This window comes from Mercurialis annua, linkage group LG4, assembly GCF_937616625.2.
Source record: "Mercurialis annua linkage group LG4, ddMerAnnu1.2, whole genome shotgun sequence".
Taxonomy (NCBI): domain Eukaryota; kingdom Viridiplantae; phylum Streptophyta; class Magnoliopsida; order Malpighiales; family Euphorbiaceae; genus Mercurialis; species Mercurialis annua.
Window position 1 is genome coordinate 40,497,151 of NC_065573.1, and position 20,813 is coordinate 40,517,963.

A 20,813-nucleotide genomic window follows, 5' to 3' on the forward strand; every position below is an offset into this window, starting at 1 on the left:
CAATATAAAAATTAAAGATAGTATTGTGAATGTATATAAATATAAAGGGTAAAAAGGTAAATTAACTAAAACTCGATTAGGCTCGCGAGCTCGTCGAGTCTAATAATTTAGATTTGAACTCAGAACTCGAATTATATCGAGTTGGTTTCTGAGTATTCTAATTGAGACATGAAACATAAAACTCAACAAGTTAGCAAAGGAGCTTTTTTGCATTTCAAATATTTTTTTTGACAAAAAAAAAAAACAAATTACCAAAGATATCCAATAATACCCAGTATTAAAAAGATACAAATGAAAATTCTCTCCATTAATTGAAAATAACAAGTGTTATTTCAATACTCTAGATTCTCATACAACATCAAGCTACAAGTGGTATGATTAATCTCGAGTGCCTCCATACTAATATCAAAGGCAAATCAAATTAAAATCACAAGAACCCTATTTTGCCTAAAACCCAGAAACATTAACAAACTCTGCAATAAACCCATACTTAGATTAAATTCGATTAGATAGTCCTAAATGAAACTACCATTTACACTTAATACTACCAGAAAAAAAACAGAGACAAGACTGACATGCTTATCAAGAACAGTCCCCCACAAAAATCAAATTGGCCCCCCTAATTAGCAAGAACAGCCCAGATCAAATCAGGATCAAACGAAGGCATTCTTGCTAGCGAACATTCTTCAAATTCCATCTCTTCTGAATTTAAAATTGGATAATCTGTTGAAACAGACGGAGAATTTTCACATTTCCAAAACCCATCGTCTGAAACCGTCGGTGAAACCAGTTCACCACCCCAATTCTCACCAAAAACAGTAGCTGATAAAGACGACGAAGTTGACGGAGACGGCGACGGTGAATTTGAATCAACTTTTACTGCTTTATTTTCACCAACGGTTGAATTACTCTTCTTGGCAGCAACTTTTCTTGCTCGTTCTCGTTTCACCTTTTGACAAATGGCTTGAATTTTAGCATCAACTGCAGTTTTTAACGCATTCAATCTGTTACAGTCAGTGAACCCTAACTTCATAGGATCTTTAAGATTAGGAAAATTCAACCGTGCATATTCGCCTCGAAGCTTATAAGCTGCACGATCGTAAGCATAAGCTGCAGCTTCTGCAGTATCATAAGTACCTAACCAAACTCTCATTCTGTTCTGAGGTAATCTAATTTCCGCTACCCATTTTCCCCAATGTCTCTGTCTCACTCCTCTGTATAGCTTCTTCTTGCTCGGAGCTAAATAATTGGTGGTTCTTGCAAAATTTTGAAGTGGGTTTGATAGAATATTTTGAGAATATGAATTTGTTGTAGTTGTTCTGGTTTCTTGAGAAAATTTCTGTAGAAGATCTCTTTGTCTGAGATAAACTGAAGAGCCTAGAGGCTCGAAAGAAGGACCGGAAATTGTGGATTCCGGTGAGCAATGAGAGAAGATTGAATCCAAAGTGTTGCTACTGCCTCCGGCTAGAATTAGTTGTGATAGAGATGATCCGATTCCGGTGAATCCTAACGGAATGTTGTTTTCTTGTAGTTTTTCCATGGTTCCTGATCAATTTTGTCGGGAACAGAGTGTACAGGAAACTTAAAAAAACTTGTCCCTTTTAGAATCAAGAATCAAGAACAAGTTTCAAGAAATGAAAACTTGAAGGTGGAGATTTGATGGGTACAGTTCAAGAAAAGAATTTGTCAAGTCGTTGGAAATTGAGTTTAGAATCTTGAAAAGAGTTGGCTATGGAAGAACTTGGAAGAAGAAAAAGATTGAGATTTTTGTGTTTTGAGGATGAAAGGAAGTACTTGTGGGTACTATGCTGAGCTTGTGGTTGGGTTCTAATTGCTATATTTATAGAAGCAGAGTAAACCAAATTCTTTCTTTTTAACTCTGTTCACGGCTTTATCAACACCTAATTGACTAAACTGCCCTATTAAAGTTTGTTTAAACATTTGGGAAAGAAAAGATGTCGGTTTTATTTTAATTTTTTCTGATATTTTTGGTTAAATTTATCTTTTATTCTTCATTGTCTTTCTTAATACAATTAATTTTATTTAAACGCGATTAATTATATAAAAATATTTTAGTTATTTTTAAAATATATCACTCCATTTTTTTGATTTATTCTTTTAACCAAACTTTACATATTAAAAAAGTTCCTTTTTGTCTTAGATCATAAATATAAATACTAATATAGCTATATTTACAATAAATATTTTATAAATAGAATCATAAAATTATTTATTATAAATACATTAATTTGAAAGATAATAATTAAACTATTTTAAAATACTAAATGAACAAGTAATCTATAATTATATATGAATATATTTGTTTAAATAGACAAATAAAAAGCGGATAGAGTAAGCTATTATAAATTTTTTTAAATGGAACAAAAAGTACTTAAATTGTTGTTTACTTAATCTATAGAAGGAAAAATGTTATGAATTAAATTTTAGATGCTTATCATTCCTCTATTATTGAGCCATAGTTTCTCATTTTGGTAAAAGAATGGAAGATGAAATACTTTTTTTTAGGAAGAAGATGAAATACTTGGACAAAGGAAGAGATATACAAAAACAAACAAGTGGTCACAATTCTTGACTAGCATAGCATGGGTAACCAAATATAGCAAACACGTTGTGTAGTTTTATACCGATTTTTTGATTTGAATTGAAGTTTGGAATAGTGATTTTTTCTTCTAAATATCAAATACTGAAAATTGTTATTTAGAAGAAAAAGAATATCATTATTTTAGAAGAGGTTAAAAAATAACTATAAGAATTTAAAATAAATAAACTATTACTACTAATTTAAAAAATATTTAAAAAACAGTTGACTTAAAAGCACAATCGTTAACATACGTATAGCGTATTGATTGGGATTGGTCCTAATAATGAATTTAATTTTAATTTAATTATGTATTTTAAAACCGAAAATAATGTCTAATACCAATTATATGAATGTGTTTTATAGCATAATTTTGTTTATATAACTTTACTTATTGAAATTAAAAGAATCACTAATTAAAAATATAGTAAACTTTTCGTAATTTTGTTTACATATTCAATATATAGAGTATATGAATATGTCTAATACCAATATATAGAGTACATATGAATATGTTTTATTGTAAATTTTTCTTAATTTTTTAATATAAATATTTTATCCTAAAACAGAAACTAATAGAAATGGAGAGATAGAAAGAGTGATTGTAAAACCTAATTAGATGGAAATCTAAAAGGTTAAAAAGTTTTAATCTATCACAATCATATATGAGTATATGGATCTATCAGTAATTATCAAAAAATGCTCAAACTTGCAAGCTGGAAATTAATCAAAAAATAAACTTTTAGAGTCCGTGTGGTCCCTATCAACCTGCAGCATATACTTACTGCTAACTTCTAAAAAGCTACTTTTTCGATTTATTATGCAAGGGTCAGACCTTCATTAATTTCTCATTACTTCCTCTGCCACGCGTCCTTCTAGGACACCTATTTATTTTTTAGTTTCCTCCCAATCCAGACTCGGCTCGGCTTCACCTCTCATTTTCTTCACATGAAGACGATACAATTTGCATTTAATTGTAAATAAAATTTCTAATTTTAAGATATTTTTTTAATATGATATATTTTTAATTATAGTAGTAATTCTAAATACTTCTAAATAATAATTTAATTACTTTAAAGTATATTTTTAATAATATAAATATTAATAATATATCAAAAAATTACATCTTCTAACGATTATACAATAAGAATATATTGAAATTTAATACTCTTCGTTCTTCGATAATAGCTTTTTTTTGTTATTTTTGATTTACACATTAATTAAGGAGTACTACATACTACCTTTTATGTTTACAATTACGAAATTTATTGAAACTGTCAACATTAATCCATATTTATTAATACTTATAAAAATATTTTTATCAAAAACCTTAACAAGTGCATTTAAAACATAATTAAAAATCAAAATTTTATGTAATATGGAAAAATTCAAAATAAAAATACTTTCTATAATTATGAGACGGATGAAGTATTTTGAATTTATAAAAGTTAAAAATGTGTGCTTGAAACTATTAAAATTAGAAATTGATGTTATAATAATTGTCAAACATGCTAAAATTTATATAATTAATCATGTAATTTATCATATTTATATTTTTGAAACAACAAATACTACTTTACAAATGAAAAAAAAAAGTAAAATCATGCGGCCCTTTTTGCAATTTTGTTTTCCAAAAACCATGACTTTCAGACATGGAGAGAAAAACCTTAAAATAAACAATTCGTATGCTTTGTTTAATTAGACAGCCGTTGTTAGTGTTACAATAGATGATACAGATTAAAGAATATTGATTACGTCATTTAGAGATTGAGTGAATGTAAAAAACTACGCATAGATGTGTGAGTTGGAAAAAAAAAAATTGGTAGCATCAATTTTAATAAATTAGTTGATGGATAAAAATGTCAAACAGTCCATTTTGTCTCTTAAAAGACCTATTCTATGTATTTAAATTGGTCATTTAATTAAGGATATAGCCATTAGTGATGTTTTCACAATTTGTATCAAACAAGTTCTTATAATAGGTTGCTTCTTTACGTAATATCATAAAGTAGAAGTTAATTTGCATGTGCCTTCCCTTCATGTGCAATAAAGCAAAAAATTAACATAAAAAATGGGACATAGTTCAGGAAGAACACAAATAAGGTGTTATGATTATATGATATACAGTAAATTTTGTGCATATATTTATTTGTAGAAAGAGTGGGCAGCAGTGTATATTAGATTTAATTAGGAGTGAAATTAAAAGGGCTAGCATGTGCATAGATCATTACATAAATAGTAATATTGTTTGAAGAATGATAGTTTCATAAATTAAAATAAAGAGACAAAAAATTCTATTTAGGCCTAACTCTCCTAACTATACTTTTTGGATTTGTACATTTAGGCATACGAGTAAATTTAAAATATAGAACTATATGAGTACCAAATTTTCCAACAGAAACCATTGGTAACCGTCGGCAGTTTTAGCACTAAATTAGCGTCTTATCTGCCAACGGGTTTATATGCGGCTAATTAACCAGCTCATATTCATGTTATATATTTATGTATATTATACTTAAATGTAACTAAAAACAACAAATATTTGTTTTCATAATTTAAACCCGCATTTTAAGATAATTTTTTTATAATTAATAATTTTATTAAAATATTTATATACTTTAAATAAATAAATAATATATAATTATTATTTCATAAATAATATTTAATTATTATTTTATAAATAAAAACGTTATATTAAAATAATATAAATTTAATTTAAAAAATTAATAATTATTTTTTATTAAATACTATCTTAAATAATATTAGATACCTTTTAATTTTTTTTGACATTGAAAATTAGCGACGGATTTAAAATCCGTCACTGAATTCCGTCGCAAAAGGCATAATTTAGCGACGGATTTTAAAATTCGTCGCTAATTGCGGAAAATATAAGACGGGAGTATTTCCGCCAGTAATTAGCGACGGATTTTAAAATCCGTCGCTAAATTTTATCAAAACAATTGGCGGGACTACTCCCGCCAACATTTGCGACGGAAAATCCGTCGCTAAAGTTGGCGGGATCATTCCCGCCAATTTAATGTGGTGTTTAGCGACGGATGTTAGATCCGTCGCTAATCAAAAAAATAGCGACGGATTTTAGATCCGTCACTAAAATCCGTCGCTAAAACGCTGTTTTCTAGTAGTGGCTAAACAATGATTAAATCCATTGCCAAATTCACAATTGACAATGAATTTGTTTATCACTGGAAAATTCCATCAAGAATGTGATACATTCTAGTAGCATAGAAACGCTTTATTAGTAGCCAACGGTGTTTAAGAAGACCTGATTTAATTTGAATCTCAATTCTTATAAAAAAAAGTTTTTGTCTTTGGTTTAATTTTTTAAAAATACCTCTTTTTTTGAATTTTTTTGTTTATAGCCCAAATTTTCAGAATTATCAATTTTCAATTTTCAATTATAGTTATTTATTTAAATTGGAGTAGAAATAAATTTAAATATGTACTTCATATTGCTACAATTTGCCTTATTATTATCAAGACTTCAAAAAATAAAGTAATTATGAATTAGTTTTATAGATGCTTTAATTTTATTTTGCTACAATAATTTTATATATCCATAAGTGCCACCAAATTAACAGAATTATCATTAAAAATTATTAATTTGATTCTTTGTTTTTTTTATTTACTTATTTGGATATAATTGATGTTTTAGCAAAAATAAGCTATGCACATATTATCATTTGAGTTATATTTGAATTTATGTTTGGTATTTGAAGTTAGATATGTGAACAATTATTGAGGACATGACAATTAATAAAGAAAAGAAAGGCAAAAGTATTCCCAAGCGAAGCCGAAGGAAGCAAAAGGAGATAGAGATGAAACGAAAAAGGTTGAAGGTATAAGAGAAGAAAGGAGCAGATTTGTTTAAAAAGATAAGAAAGCTACTGATCTGTTTTGACAAAAATAAATAAATGAGGGACCCAATACAGTATGGGGCATTTAATTTTAAAAGGCAAGTTTGAAAAGGTGCTTAGTGTTGTAAAAAAAAGACACAGCTCGTGAATCGCCCCACTTACATTTCTGTAATTGCATGTGAACAAACCTAACTCTTTCCCACGCCTCAACACGCCTCTTACCCTCCAAATTTGCAATTTCCAGAATCCAATATTGATACAAGAGTTCAAAGACTCGGTAAAACTGAACTAATCGATTTTAATTTAATTACATTTTATTATAAATTTTTATTAATTTATCTGGTTAAATTAATTCGATTTAGCCAATTAAATATATAATTGGATTGAACTTAATAGTTGAAAAAATTGATTAATTAAATTAATCGTATATTTAATTTATTATATTTTATATTTTCTTATCAATTTAATCAATTGTACAACCTATGTAAATCAATTTGGTTTCATACTTTTAAGTTTTAGATAATTCGGTTTAATCAATTTCATATAAAACTATAATAATTTTATCATCAGTTCGATTAAAAAAATAAAATAATATAATTAGTTTGATTTGCTTATTATTTTCCAATTTTAATCTTTTTGGAATATAGAAATGTCAAATCTCATCTTAAAAAAGCAATATATTGTTGTGTCCTAATTTAATTGACAAAAACATCTATATACATTATTTTTAAAAAAATTAACATATATTGTATATTTTCAAATTATATTAATCAAAAAAGGTAAAAGAAACATATTTTTACAATGGAAGTATGAAACGTAGGAGTAATATATAGTTTACACTTGTACTTTGATAACATGGACCAATAATCTAGTTACTTTTCAATTAAATCCGGTTTCCTTTTGTTAATGGTTTGTGAAAAATACAAAATTAACTAAAATTGTGCTATAATACCTTCAAATAAAAGAATATTACCCACGTTACGCATTGCAAAGTTCTCTAATTAAATTTTTTCTCTCTCATCTCTCTAAACTCTCTTTTTCTTTTCAGAAACCCTAGCCGCAACAAGAGGGAGGTGATTTTGGCCATTTTTTGGTTCAAAATCACCTCCCTACCTTCTCGTTTTCTGTTCAAATCTCGTATTTAGTTTATTTTGCGTTAATAATCACAGATCTGAGATCTGTTGGTATTTTTATTTCTTCCTTTATGGATGTTTTCTCTTCCTTTGTGGAGTTCTGCCTCTTACCCTTTATGGGTTCTGCTATTTCCTTGATGGAATTATCTACGGAGCGTAGATCTGAAGTGCTATCAGTAGAAATCTTATTTCTAATATTCTCTCAATCGGACTCATTCAAAGACCAAAGAGTCGATTTCTGGTTTAAAATAACCTTCGAGTGGAGCGGGCGGATCGCCGAGTTGCATATTCAAAGAGTTCCGTCAATGCGATTGAAGAAATTAGATATGATTTTATGTTATTTTACTGATATTCTATTATTGTACTTCTTGAATGTATTGATTTGTTCAATATTTAATCAAGTTGTATTTTTATTTCCCTATTAATGAAATTTTCATTATTCTCAAAAAAAAAAAAAAAAGTTCTCTAATTAATTTCATTCCAAAAACTAAGAAATATGTGGACTCAGTCTAATGTCTAAATAGAGGCGCAAAACTTTATTATATTTGACTTTGCAAAAAAGTTATATTTTGTCGTTTACATGACTCAGTCTCAGCAACACAGCCAGGCAACGCCGACTGCCAGGTGGTCCTGTCTCCTGAGCAAGACACGTCGCTACCTCCATGGTCCTACGTGTCAATCTCTCATTCTGATAAATGGAATTTTTCCAAAATCTCGCGGTCTTTTGCATTTTTGGCCTTCTGATTGATCATTTTATCGTTCACGTAACAGTATCAAAAAGGATTATCTGACTACGTGGCTTTTGTAAGGGGTCCCCGCTATTTATCACCAAGTGAATTTGGTGATGTCATGATAACATCGATGATGTCGTTATAATTGAATTTGATGGGCTTGATCAACCCATTGGGTAATTCACATGGGCCTCGGCCCATATTGGCCCATGAATTTAGTCATGGTCCCCATATAGATATGTGATTTGAGCCAATTGGAGCGGGTGAGGGTTTCATAGAATGAGAACTCGATAGTATCTAAAAGGACCACACATTTTAAAATTTTAAATTTTAATTCCAAACTCATACTCATTATAATTGTAGGTTAATTATACTTAGTAGGTTTTTAGTTGCTTGATAGTTAAACATGGACTCCACGACTCCAAAAGCTTGATAAAGTGTTATAATCAGTACTTGTTTGTACTTTTAGCATCAAATTAACACCTTTCATAAGATAAATTTTATTTTAATTTTTTAAAACATGATTTAGTTTAATTCGGATACAATTTGAATCTAATATTTATTATCAAATATGTCCCATATAATATATTTACATGGATTTGGGTCAAATGTTGTGAGACTATATATATAAAAAATAACAACAAATAAAAGTTTAAAATTTAAGTCGGATTTGATAAAAATGTGCATTTGAATTTAACTGAAGTGAGACGAGGTGGATGAGTTTGGACCTAATGATAAGCTCTATACATACAGTTGACTAGTAATAATTAAAAAGTTAATTCTTGTCCTGCCACTTAAAAGACCTTTTTAGTTGCAATGTAAATGAACTATTAGTCGCAATCAAATTATAAATTAGTGAATATTACCAATTAATGCAAGCTTTATTAAAATAACAAAAGAAGAAAGTTGACACGAGTACTCATCAAATTAATAATTTCCAATAAATCAGACAAACCAATCAGTAATGTTCATTACTCCAACTTCTAGCTAACAAGATGATGATTAGATTAGGACACTAAAAGAAGAAGAAAGAAAATCAAAATCTCACTGTATGAATCCACCGCCTCTTTGACAAACGCTGACGTGCTGGATAATGATTGGTTTGGGGTTTGTCATATTATTATTTTATATATATTGATAAGACATGCATGTTTCTGGTTTAACATTATATATTGAGAGAAATAAGAAAAGTTGTTATAATTTTCTACGTAATGGTCCCTCTTTATTTTGGAGTTTTGGTGTTATTTTCTCTGCTGGTATGGCATTTCGCCTACCATTATCTTTTTGTCTCTTCTATTCTGTTTTCATGTGAAAAGGATTGCGGTTATAGAGGACTTTTTAGGTTTGTTGCAGAAAACGAATCATTTCTATAGCATCTATTCTCAAATTATTGATAATATATCATCGATCTTCGAAATAAAATAAAATATATAGTTATTCATTTTATTTAAACTAACTGGTATGATTATTTTTATAAAAAAAATGAATATATAAATTTATTTTTAATTAATAATTGAATATAAAAACATAATAAAATTAATGAATTTTCTTAGGATTGACTTTTAAATTTCTCTTGTAGTAAAAATATTTTAAGATGTTGGATTAATTTGTTATCTTTATGTTCCTCATTCTAAGTTTAAAATATTCAGCATATTTGTGTTCAACAATATCTCCTCTAAATATAAAATTTCTTTTTACATCGGACTGTTTAACTTCACTTGAAACTTGACTCTAAATCATTTATTTAGACTATACAATGTGCGATTACCTATTTCAAGAGTCTAAAAATGCATATGATTTGCCACATATCCCGCATGATTAATTTTTAGCGCCTTTTAGTGCCACGTCTTACCACTCTCTTGGACTTTTTATAGAAAATTCTTTTTATACGCACAGTCGAATCACATTCAATATCAATTGTGGAAACCATAAGGAGCACAATATTTAGAGAATGTATCTATGAATTCAGTAAAAGAACCCCAACTGTGTGTCAGACGTGCTCCACATTCAACTTAAAACTATAAAATAATGAATCAATTTCTTTATATCTTAATTTCTCATTCTCTTCATATTAATTAATTTTTTTATATCTTAATTTCTCAGTCTCTTCGTATTATTCCAATATCAAATTTCCACTATACTTGGTATTCACCAATTCTGCTCGGACTGATCGCCATAAAAGTTACATATGTAATCTGTATTATTTAACTCAAAATTTTATGGTGAAATCATTCTGAAAAGTATATATGCATGCACAATTTCGAACATGTTACAGTCATTTGATTACATATTGACATATACATGCAATCTAAATAAGTCAAATTAATTCTATTTAATTAGAACATATAGCTTTGAAATGGAATAATTCTACTATATATAATGGAATTCTTCCACTGTATGGATAACGATTTTATGTATTATATATTATAGGCTAATTATCAAAGATAACGGTGGACGGAGATAAACCCTTTATCCCATCAGTTCAGTCCCCACATTTCTCCATTTCAGTGAGCTGGCCAGATCATCTGGGAAAATTTTGAAAAGTTCAACTCTTAATCATACAAAATAGTATTGTATTAATTAATTATAACTATATATCTGTAGAATTTAGTCAATTTGCTGATCTCATTAGCAACAGATTTTGACAAGCTGTAGACTTTTTAAACCTAACTAGATATCATTTAGATTTCTTAAGTATATATTTATTTGGCAATAAATTGTAATATGAACCTTTCCTTTAAATTCTATTCGCTATTCATGTGTATTAAGATTAAGACTTTATATGGCTACTTGTAGAAATCTAATGAAAACCCTGACACTAGGGTTAGTTGACTCTCTGCAGTTCCACCGACCTGTAACTTGTGATTGACCGGGAGGTGTGTTAGGGTTTCAAACCCCAAATATGATCGAATTTAATTTAAGAGTTCGATCTCAAAAGCGTAGAATAATTGAATTAATTTTAAATTAAAATTAAACAACTCGCAAGTTAATTTGTAAGAATTTTTAATTAATCAGTTCATATATTTAGCTTGGGACGTTGCAATATCTTCCAGAAAGAATATTAATGCTTATTGGTAATATAGTCAACCCTCATGTGGCATGTTTGTAGTGACAAATCATAAGAAAAGATTAGTGATGGGAGTTGGGTTAATTCAGAAGAAATTTTGTGTATGAACCAGGCTGGCCTAACTAGACCTATAAACCTTACACTTGAACCTATAATGGAGCCTTGGCGGTGCCCTTGGTTGGACCCATTAGACATTAGCCCAAGTAGAACAGACAAATATAATTATATAAATAAAGATAGACTTATTTTAATTATTTAATTTATAATTTTTTAACAACGAGTCACGACTCAAATTAAATGGTATTAGATGTCACAACTATAATCTGTATATAGATCATGAATTTAATTTTTCTCACAAGCACCAATGAGCTATACTTTAAATGATATAAGCGTCGTCGCCAGCAAAAACAGTCGATTATTGTAGGCCACATTCAACCATTACTCCCCAACTGCTACTACCGCCCATACTGGCGATCACCAACACATATTATCGGCCACCTCTAATGACCACCTCTGGTCGTCGGTCACAACCCCCACCGACAGTCACTAGTGAAAACTGCGGGTCGCCATCAGCCAACGCTCTTTATCTCCAGCCATCGTCAGCCACTATTTTCGGTGTCCAGCCAACGTCCCCTTAAAATTTAAACTTTAAGCCATGAATGTTAAACCCTAACTCAAAAATCTAAAACCCTGGCCTAAAAAGAACTCCAAACCTAAAAGTCCAAACTCTTAACTCATATCCAAAAAGAGAGAAAATGTATTAAATGAAAATATTTGACAAAGTTGGCATCTAAAAAGATTACGAGTGCTTAGTATTTTTGTGTAATATTTTCAAAAAGGAAATAGCTTTTAGATAAAGTAGATTATAATTGGGCTGGGCTGGATTTTGTCAAAAGAGAAAATTACTCACATTACTAGCATAAGGCATTTTATTTTGAATTTTACTGGAGCAAAAGTCCATTTTAAATTATACTATTAACAAATTTTTAATTTGAATTTCATGATTTTACTTTGCATAAAGATACTTTTTAAATTAATAAAATACAACTACCAAAATGGTAACCTCCCATGATTTTCTCATTATTGATAACCTATTATAATTGATTTGCATCTTTCCATTTCTCTCAGATTTTTCATAGATTTTTGCCATATTTCTCTCAATTACCCCATTAACCAAATCTTTCCATTTTATTTTAATTATTTCTCTCTTTTTCCTTTTCCTCCAACCATTTTTTCTTTTCCTACGGCGGTCCGCATCTCCTTTCCACTTGCGAAACATACAACGGCGGTCATGGAAGAGTTGGAAAATTCGATGGCGGACGTGGAGGTCGGCGGGAGGTCTTGGCGGTGGTGGGTTATTTTTCTTCTACAATTTATTTTTAAAGTTTTTGAATCGTCTTTGTTTTTTTATATTGAAGTTCATGTAGAAGAAGAAGGGAGTGACAATGATTTCGAGGATTTCATTGTCAATGTCGTGAATAAAGAACAAACTGATTGCTCCTCCACCCGTTGATGTCAAGGTAATTGTTCTAAAAATTCCTTATAAGTTATTGCTTTTAGAGTTCAGAATTCCGCATCGTCTTTAATTAAAATTTCTTTGATCTTATAATAAACAACAACCTTTAACGTTGTCATTCCTGCATTTTTAAAAAATAATTAATGTCAGTATCCATGTTAGTTAACCATTAGGTAACTATTGGTACACTATTAACTGATAGTTGTTGTGGTAACTTTTCTGTGTGGATCAATCATGTATCGATTACGGATATTATATGTTGGCTGATAGTTAACTAATAGTTAACTTGGAATAATTAAAGATTATATGTTGTCTGATGGTTAACTAATGTTAACTTTGAATAATTAAGGGATACTAGATATTGTTTGATGGTTAACTAATCATTAACTTGTTTCATTGCAATATTAAATCATTTTTTGAATTACTGGTGTATTGTTAAATGTTTGTATATATTGTTGTTAGATTTATCTAAAATTACTTTATAATGTTAATAACATTTTTTATTAGATGTAGTTTACCAATGGTTAACTATGTGTAAACTGACAGTACACCAATTTTTTTCTTTGACAGCGATAAAAAGGTGAAACCGAAACCAAAGCTGAAGGGGATGCAATAGGATTAGATTTGTTGACAGATTGGAAGATTTAAGTTTTGATTTTATTTTTAAACGAAAACAGTTGTAATTGCCTTGTTTATGAAAACATTTATTATTGTCGAACATATAATACATTTTGGTTACCAGTTAGGCAATTTTCTCATGTTATATTTTCATTTGATTTAAATAAATGTAAACAGTATGTAAATTGTATTTACTATAGGTGTGCTAACAATAAACGGTTAATTAATTAAAAATATCCTACTAGTTAACTGCATGTTATGTTAACTGCATAATGTTATTTTACATAGTTTGGTTGTTTTTATTTTTTCAATAAAATATTAAGTTATAAAAAGACAAATTGATGTTTATAAGTAGTAGTATTAAACTATTAGTTAATTGAAAGTTAACTGTCAGTCCATATAAAAAAACCCGTTAAATTAGTAAATTTATATATAACATGGAAAGGGGTTACGTACGTTAATAAAAAATAATAACAAAATTTAGCATTAAACAATTAATTAAAACCATTTAAAAAAATTATTGGTCATAAATTAATAAGATAACAAAATTCTATATGAGAATTTAATTTAAACAAATAGTTGCTATAGTTGATGATTGTTAAAAAAATTTGAAAATATTTTCTATATATGTTAGTTTGAGATTTTGTAGGAGATTTTTGTTTCTATAACTACCGTTATACATGGAAATCAAATATTAAATACACTATTATTATAATCAATGATTCTTAAAGATTCTTTTAAATATTTTCGATTATGGTAGTTTGAGATTTTGTAGGAGACTTTGATTTTAGTAACAACTTCTTTCCTTATTTTATTTTTACCGTATTTTTTAACATTGAAATGTTATTTCCGCAAAATCAGAATTAGAAATAGTATTTGTCAATTTTTTGTTTGCTCTAGTAAAATTTACAATATTTTAACTCATATTGGGTATTTGTCAATTTTTCTCTTGTCAAAATTGACTCAGCCCGACAAAGGAACAGCCCTATAGCCAGCAGACGCAGTAGCAGACTGATTTAGTACTTTTGAAGTAAATAAAGTCCATATGATAGGTCTATGAATCATCCACTTCACATGTAGTTTTCATTAATCGGTAGTAGTATATTACGAGAAATTCTTAAATAGACTCAGTTCACTACGTCATGTCATATATGGATTAAGCCTATTATATATTACGCCACGTATATTTTTGGAGGATAGTCCATAAATCTACTTTAGTGCACTTCATTAACCTAATAATTTATCATTGGTTTCTGTTAGAATTTCAACACAAGCGTTATAGTGAAAACTATAGAAACAAAAACAGAATTTGAAATGAAATAAACAAATCACAAAAATATAAATACGGTCATATGAAAACTCACCCTCGGTTGTTAAAAACCCTAATTCTTGTTGTGTACTCCATCATGCTACAGAGAAGGACAATTTTTGCAAATTATTTTAGCTCCAACTGAGGCAGGATCTGCATTAGGATATAAATTATAACATCAGGCAATCGACTAACGTAAACTGAACTATAGTAAGTAGGACAAAATTGCAAAAAAAAACATTATGGACAAAATTGCAAAAAATTTAAAAAATTGTGGACAATTAATTAATTGGTCTGACAAGCAAATTACAGTAGAATCATTCAAAAGACACTCTGCTTGGACGAGGAACATTCTTGAAGCATACATTGAATGGCTTCCCATAATTCTCAACAAATTTAAACGATTCAAGATTCGGCGCTGACGATATTTCAAGAATTTGGATTCCATTATTGATTAAATCAAGCCTCTTCAAACACGTATCAGAAATTTTCAGCTCACCTAGACAGCCTTTTTCCTTACCAAAACATGATTCCTTGACACACAAGTCTTCAAGAAACGGAGAAACAGATAATAAATAATCTAACAATTTATAAGACAAATGTGCCTGTACACCAATCAATCGCAGAGAAACAAGTGACATGAATTTCGCATCCGAGAAAACTGTAATCGAAGTTGAATTCGAAGGAGAGCCAACGAGAGCAGCTGATAAATCTAACTCGAGTGCTTTAACATTATTTTGAATAGCCATGTTAATCCAACTCTGTAATTGACTAATAGAAACATCATAGTAATCGACAGGCTTATAGTCGCAGCTTGACGAGTTCCCAATAATGGGGAAACGAATCTTGAGTTGGTCTATCATTGTTAGATTAATATCACTAATCTGGGTTAAGAGATTGTGCATTCTGTCGACGATTCTGAGTTTATCATGACTAGATAATGGCGGCAGAGGTCCGTAATTTTTTATAAAATCTGTAAGATTAATGTCGATTTTTCGATCACATAATTTCCAAATATGTCTCCATCTTTTGGAGAGGATGCTGGTTCTTGCTATGATTTGCAGATCAAATTGGGAGAGTATGCTTATAAGAATATCATTAGGTAATTTGCTGATGTAGTCGTTACTTGAATAATTAGCGTCGACGGCATTATCCGTTTTCTTGTTCTTGCATAGTTTAAACTGTATCATTGTCTTGTCTTCTGAGCGAAATTAACATTGTAAAGCTTATTTTATATAAGACAAGAACATTCCAAGTTTAATTAGAACAGGAAATTATTAAATAGGAGTAATGGTATGATTAGGATTTCAATTGATACGAGGATCCCAATTCCTTAACGCTTGTAGTTAATTCAAACAGATGGAATTCCAATTACATTATATTATAAACTAGGGGTAGGGTGTAATTGAGTGGAGTCAACTCGCGAACTATTCGAAATTATTTAAAAAAATATTTGTAATTGACTCGAATAATATTGAGTCGAGTTTGAGTAGCAAAATACCTAACTCAATAAACTCACGGGTCCAATCGACTTTCAATAAATTTATTTGTTTATAAAACTCAATTAAAGTTGAGTTGAATTTTAAACTTTAGCTTTTAAACTTTAGAGTCTAGTCGAATTTAATAGTGCTTCAAACTCAATTACTATCCCATTACAAAACTAACAAAATGTAATTTAGCTATACGATAATACTTTATGTTTTAAACTTTTGCTGCCACAAGCAATTTGCCATTTTCCTTTTAACGTTTTGCAATCTAACTAATTTTATATTAATGATTTACACAATTTAGTATTATAAAAAACAAAAGGAAAAAAATCTTTAAAACGGTGCGCACAGGGGAATGTGTGCGAAACCAGAACAAGAAGACGAATTAAATTAATCGAGAACCTGGTCAACTTAGCTCTATTTCTGTCTCTCCAGTTTAATTAATTCGATTCAATTATTATTCAACCCTAAAAGCTTCAAATATTTGGTTGCTCACTCAATATTTCAGTTCGATGAGGATCAGACTTAATGCATCCGAGAATTCCAAACAAGGTTTCTTGTTCAGGTTTATTTTCTTTAGAACACTCCTTTTCAAATCACACTTTTTATTACTCTGTTTACTTAAATCTTATAATTTGGATTAATATTTTTGGTGGCAGATCACTTTAGTACAGTAACGAACTGGGTTTACTTCAAATTATGAAAACACATCGTGTTTTATATGTGGGTCTTGTTATTTTGGTACTTGCCGTTGACTGTTCCATTCTTGATTTTAAGGTAAAATTTGTTTTTGATTAGTTGCCTTGTAATGTTAAGTGTTAACTGTAGCTTTAATTACTTATTGATTGATTGATGAACTAGGTGAGTGTGAGTGCCAACACTGATTTGCAAGATTCACAAACAAATAACAAAAAAGATCCGAAAGAAGGTAATAATCTAAGTTCGGTTACTGATTCTAGTGGGGTTGATAAAGGGCAGAAAACCGAAGAAAATCAAGGAGATGATTTGAAGGAGAAAATTGTTGGTGACACGAAAAGTAAGGATGATAAATCGGGTGACAAATCGAAGTCCCGAAATGAGGTTATGAAAAATACGAATAGTAATGATTTGAACAGCCAGTCTGAGATCAAAACAACAGATAATTCTGCAGAGGGCATGGGTGATTTGAATGAGAAGGGGATTGTTGATGATGGTAAGAATGGCAAGATTGTCGACAAAGAGAAAAATGTTAATGGAGGGAATTCGGGGATTGCAACGAAGGATTCTCATGAAGAGTGCGATCCATCTAACAGGTGCATTGATGAGGTGAACCAGTTGGTTGCTTGTATAAGAGTACAAGGAAATGGTATGTCTTAAGTTCTTGTAGTAATTTATACATGTAAAAGACTGGTCTTGTAACATCAGTTCTATTGACGTTATGCTTGATTTACTAATTTCTGCATATTCATATATAAAACAATTTGAGAATGTTCTGTGTGATGCAACCAACGCAAATTATTCAACAATAGGCTATTAGTTTCTGGAATTTATGATAATTGTAACTCTATATATTAGGCTCATTGATGCAATAATGTAGCTTGTAGTATGGTAGTAAGCATGAAGGTGAATAAGCTATAAATAAACAAATTTTTGTGTTTGTCTTTTTAGTCAATTGGTTTTGCACCGAATTACATGGATTTACTTCTGTTTTAATCTCCAGATAAACAATCACTTTTTGTTCAGAATAGAGGGAAAATGCCTGTCACAGTTGCTATTTCTGCTCCGGAGCATGTTCAACTAGAGAAAGAAATTCAACTCCAAGCAAAAGAAGACAAAATGGTATTTGTCCCTAGTACTATGCTTGTATAAATGTTACAGATAAGCTTCTATTTTTTTGTAGTAAATCCATTGTTGACCCCAATGATGCACGGAAACCTTGAGGAAAGCGCGTTTCCTCGTTTTCGAAACGTTTATGTTTCCGAAATTCTTAGAAAACATTTTGTGACTGTTTCTGTAAATAATAGGTTGACACTTACGACATTAGTAACATAAGATGCAGCGTTTTTCAGAAAGCTCAGAAACTAGTGTATATGTAGCCTCTAACAATTAGGTAGCTGAAACAGGGAAATTCATGCCTCCTTAAGTTCTGTAGAATCTAATCTGTAATCATTGAATGAAAATGGTTCCTACTCGGATGGTTAAGTCATTACGCTTCAGCTTATGCAATTTCACTTTGGGGCTGAATCTAGAGAGGGAATTGTGTATTCATTCTTACATTGAGTCTTTGGGCAATATCTACGTAGGAGTAATACTGGCTGTGTTTTTTATATTTTTACACAAAGCGCATGACTTGCTATTGAAATTCCATCAGTCTAGGACCTTATACTAGAGTGTGACGGATTTGTATCTCATGGCCTGAATAACCAATATTATGGTGGTTCTAGTCCTTCCATTACACTTGAAGTTTCAGGTTCACAGCGTGGTAATTTTATAGGCATTCTTTACCATGTTATGTGATTTCTCATATAGGGATGTGTTGTGGATATGTTTTGAGGGCTTTCGTTCTATCAGAATGACCATTTCATGCAGTATTTGAAAAACCAAATTGGTCCTGGTTGAGTAAAATTATAAAAGAAACAGAATTGGGCCTAGCTTGTATGGTCTATGTCCCTCTTAGCAATTTTCATGACCTAGTATCGAGAAATTTAAGACAATATTGCCAAACCAAAAAAATTCAATGAAAACTTGTCCAATACCAAGAATTTCAAAAAAAATTGCCAATACCAGCCAGTTCACCGATTCTGTCCAGTTACGCTGGTCCAATCCGGTTGGACCAGATATTCGGTACTTAGGGGTTAGTTGGACAAAACAATTCAACCAGATGGTCTGATTCTTCACTCACTGATTTTATTTATCTGATGCATATCATGCTATTGTTATTTATGTGCTGTCTCCTGTAAATATGTTCAATAGTTCTAGCTTTGACATCCCAACATAAAATGTTTCTGTTCGTGTTCAAAGAAAATAGGTTGTCACTAACCTACATTTTGTTCATTGTGATTTTGCACAACCATTCAGGTTCAAGTCTCTATCACTCACGAAGGAAGTGACAACATGATTGTTTTAAAGGCCGGAAAAGGTCATTGCAACTTGGATATAAAGCATTTGATCGCAGAAAATTTCGGCCACAATTCCGATGGTTCCCGAAATTCTAGTTACATAAACTTCATGACACGAACTCCTACCATTGTTATCTTAGCATTTGCTGCTCTGCTGGTACTGACATTAGGGTGGACATGCATTAGCTTGCGGAGGAAGCAACTATCTAGCAGTGCCTCAAAATATCAAAAGCTAGATGCTGAACTACCAGTTTCAGTTGGGGTTAAAGCAGACTCGGAACAAAATGATGGATGGGATGACAAATGGGATGATGATTGGGATGACGAGGAAGCACCTAAGACGCCGTCAATGCCAGTTACTCCAAGCCTCTCATCCAAAGGTCTGGCCTCGAGGCGATCGAGCAAGGAAGGGTGGAAAGATTAGCATTGGATAGAACTCGGGGGGAAGAAATTAGTATCGATATAGTTACGTGGAGATTATCGATTTTTCGGCAAGTAGTCAGTTCAATTTTTTTCCCGGTGGAGATGGAATCTTAAAGAACGTTTGGCATTTATGCTTCATGGTTATAAAATATGGTTTTCACACTGCATATAGATTATAGGTCCTATGTATGTTTATTCAAATTTAAGTGTGTATCTATGATTATTACATCTAATCGATCAGGCATGTTACACTAATTCAATGAATCAATATAAGTATGGCGTGCATTTAGTTTTAAATATTAACTGAACTAAATTATGAGGATTTTTAATATTTGAAACTAAATTGAGTTGAATCTGTCGGTTTGGTTAGTTTTTCTAATAAAATTTAGTTCATATAAAATTTGAAGTGATTTTTTTCTTTGTATTCAAGCAATCAAAAAATGAATTGTCAATATACATTTTCATTAAAAACTTTTTTTCATCTAAAATTTGAATGTATAAAATTCAGTGTAAATAAGTTTTTTTTTTCATTACTTTGTAATTTTGTTTAGATCATGTTCTCAATGGATCACATTTGATCCATTCAACTAGAGATCCGTGATCAATCTGGACTCAGCAAATGTCTCATTGTTAAGGACATCCTGAAATATGCTCAATTGGGCTTTACGGTTTTAAACGTCAAAATGATCGTCATCGCCATAAATTACAGGGCCATCCATGTCAAGTCTGAAAAACTAAGCAATATTCAAATTAAATTTATTTTTCTATAAATTATGAAGAAAATTATCCCATTTTTTCAATAAAAACGATGATATTATTATTCATAAATAAAACGATAATATTATAAATTAATATGCTATTTTATATAAAATTATATTTATATTTTCAGTTTTTTTATTCTACAAATATCATTAATTTATATTATTATATATACTAGTGTAGGAGGACCACGAGAGG

The 20,813-nt window shown here is 30.2% G+C and overlaps 3 protein-coding genes across 3 annotated transcripts; 1 reads left to right on the forward strand and 2 right to left on the reverse strand.

Moving 5' to 3' along the window:
• Positions 1-277: 277 nt before the first annotated feature.
• Positions 278-1,826, reverse strand: LOC126676383 (ethylene-responsive transcription factor ERF061). Its single transcript, XM_050370574.1, has one exon. The coding sequence runs from the start codon at positions 1,538-1,540 to the stop codon at positions 620-622; it is 921 nt and encodes a 306-aa protein (XP_050226531.1). The 5' UTR covers positions 1,541-1,826; the 3' UTR covers positions 278-619.
• Positions 1,827-15,165: 13,339 nt separating this feature from the next.
• On the reverse strand, positions 15,166-16,038 carry LOC126679005 (FBD-associated F-box protein At5g38590-like). The gene has a single exon (XM_050373944.2). It carries the CDS (start codon positions 16,036-16,038, stop codon positions 15,166-15,168), a length of 873 nt encoding a protein of 290 aa, XP_050229901.2.
• Positions 16,039-16,687: 649 nt separating this feature from the next.
• On the forward strand, positions 16,688-20,153 carry LOC126678219 (uncharacterized). Its single transcript, XM_050373124.2, has 5 exons — positions 16,688-16,900; positions 16,995-17,112; positions 17,197-17,680; positions 18,035-18,153; positions 19,393-20,153. Exons 2-5 carry the CDS (start codon positions 17,035-17,037, stop codon positions 19,855-19,857), a joined length of 1,146 nt encoding a protein of 381 aa, XP_050229081.1. The 5' UTR covers positions 16,688-16,900; positions 16,995-17,034; the 3' UTR covers positions 19,858-20,153.
• The last annotated feature ends 660 nt before the right edge of the window (positions 20,154-20,813 follow it).

What these genes read in the sequence shown, in the direction of transcription:
- LOC126676383 (XM_050370574.1), bottom strand. Translation starts at nt 1,540, where the DNA reads ATGGAAAAACTACAAGAAAACAACATTCCGTTAGGATTCACCGGAATC.
- LOC126679005 (XM_050373944.2), bottom strand. Translation starts at nt 16,038, where the DNA reads ATGATACAGTTTAAACTATGCAAGAACAAGAAAACGGATAATGCCGTC.
- LOC126678219 (XM_050373124.2), top strand. Translation starts at nt 17,035, where the DNA reads ATGAAAACACATCGTGTTTTATATGTGGGTCTTGTTATTTTGGTACTT. An exon ending in TATAAGAGTACAAGGAAATG is followed by an intron (nt 17,681 to 18,034) that starts GTATGTCTTAAG and finishes TTTAATCTCCAG; the next exon opens with ATAAACAATCACTTTTTGTT. An exon ending in AAGCAAAAGAAGACAAAATG is followed by an intron (nt 18,154 to 19,392) that starts GTATTTGTCCCT and finishes ACAACCATTCAG; the next exon opens with GTTCAAGTCTCTATCACTCA.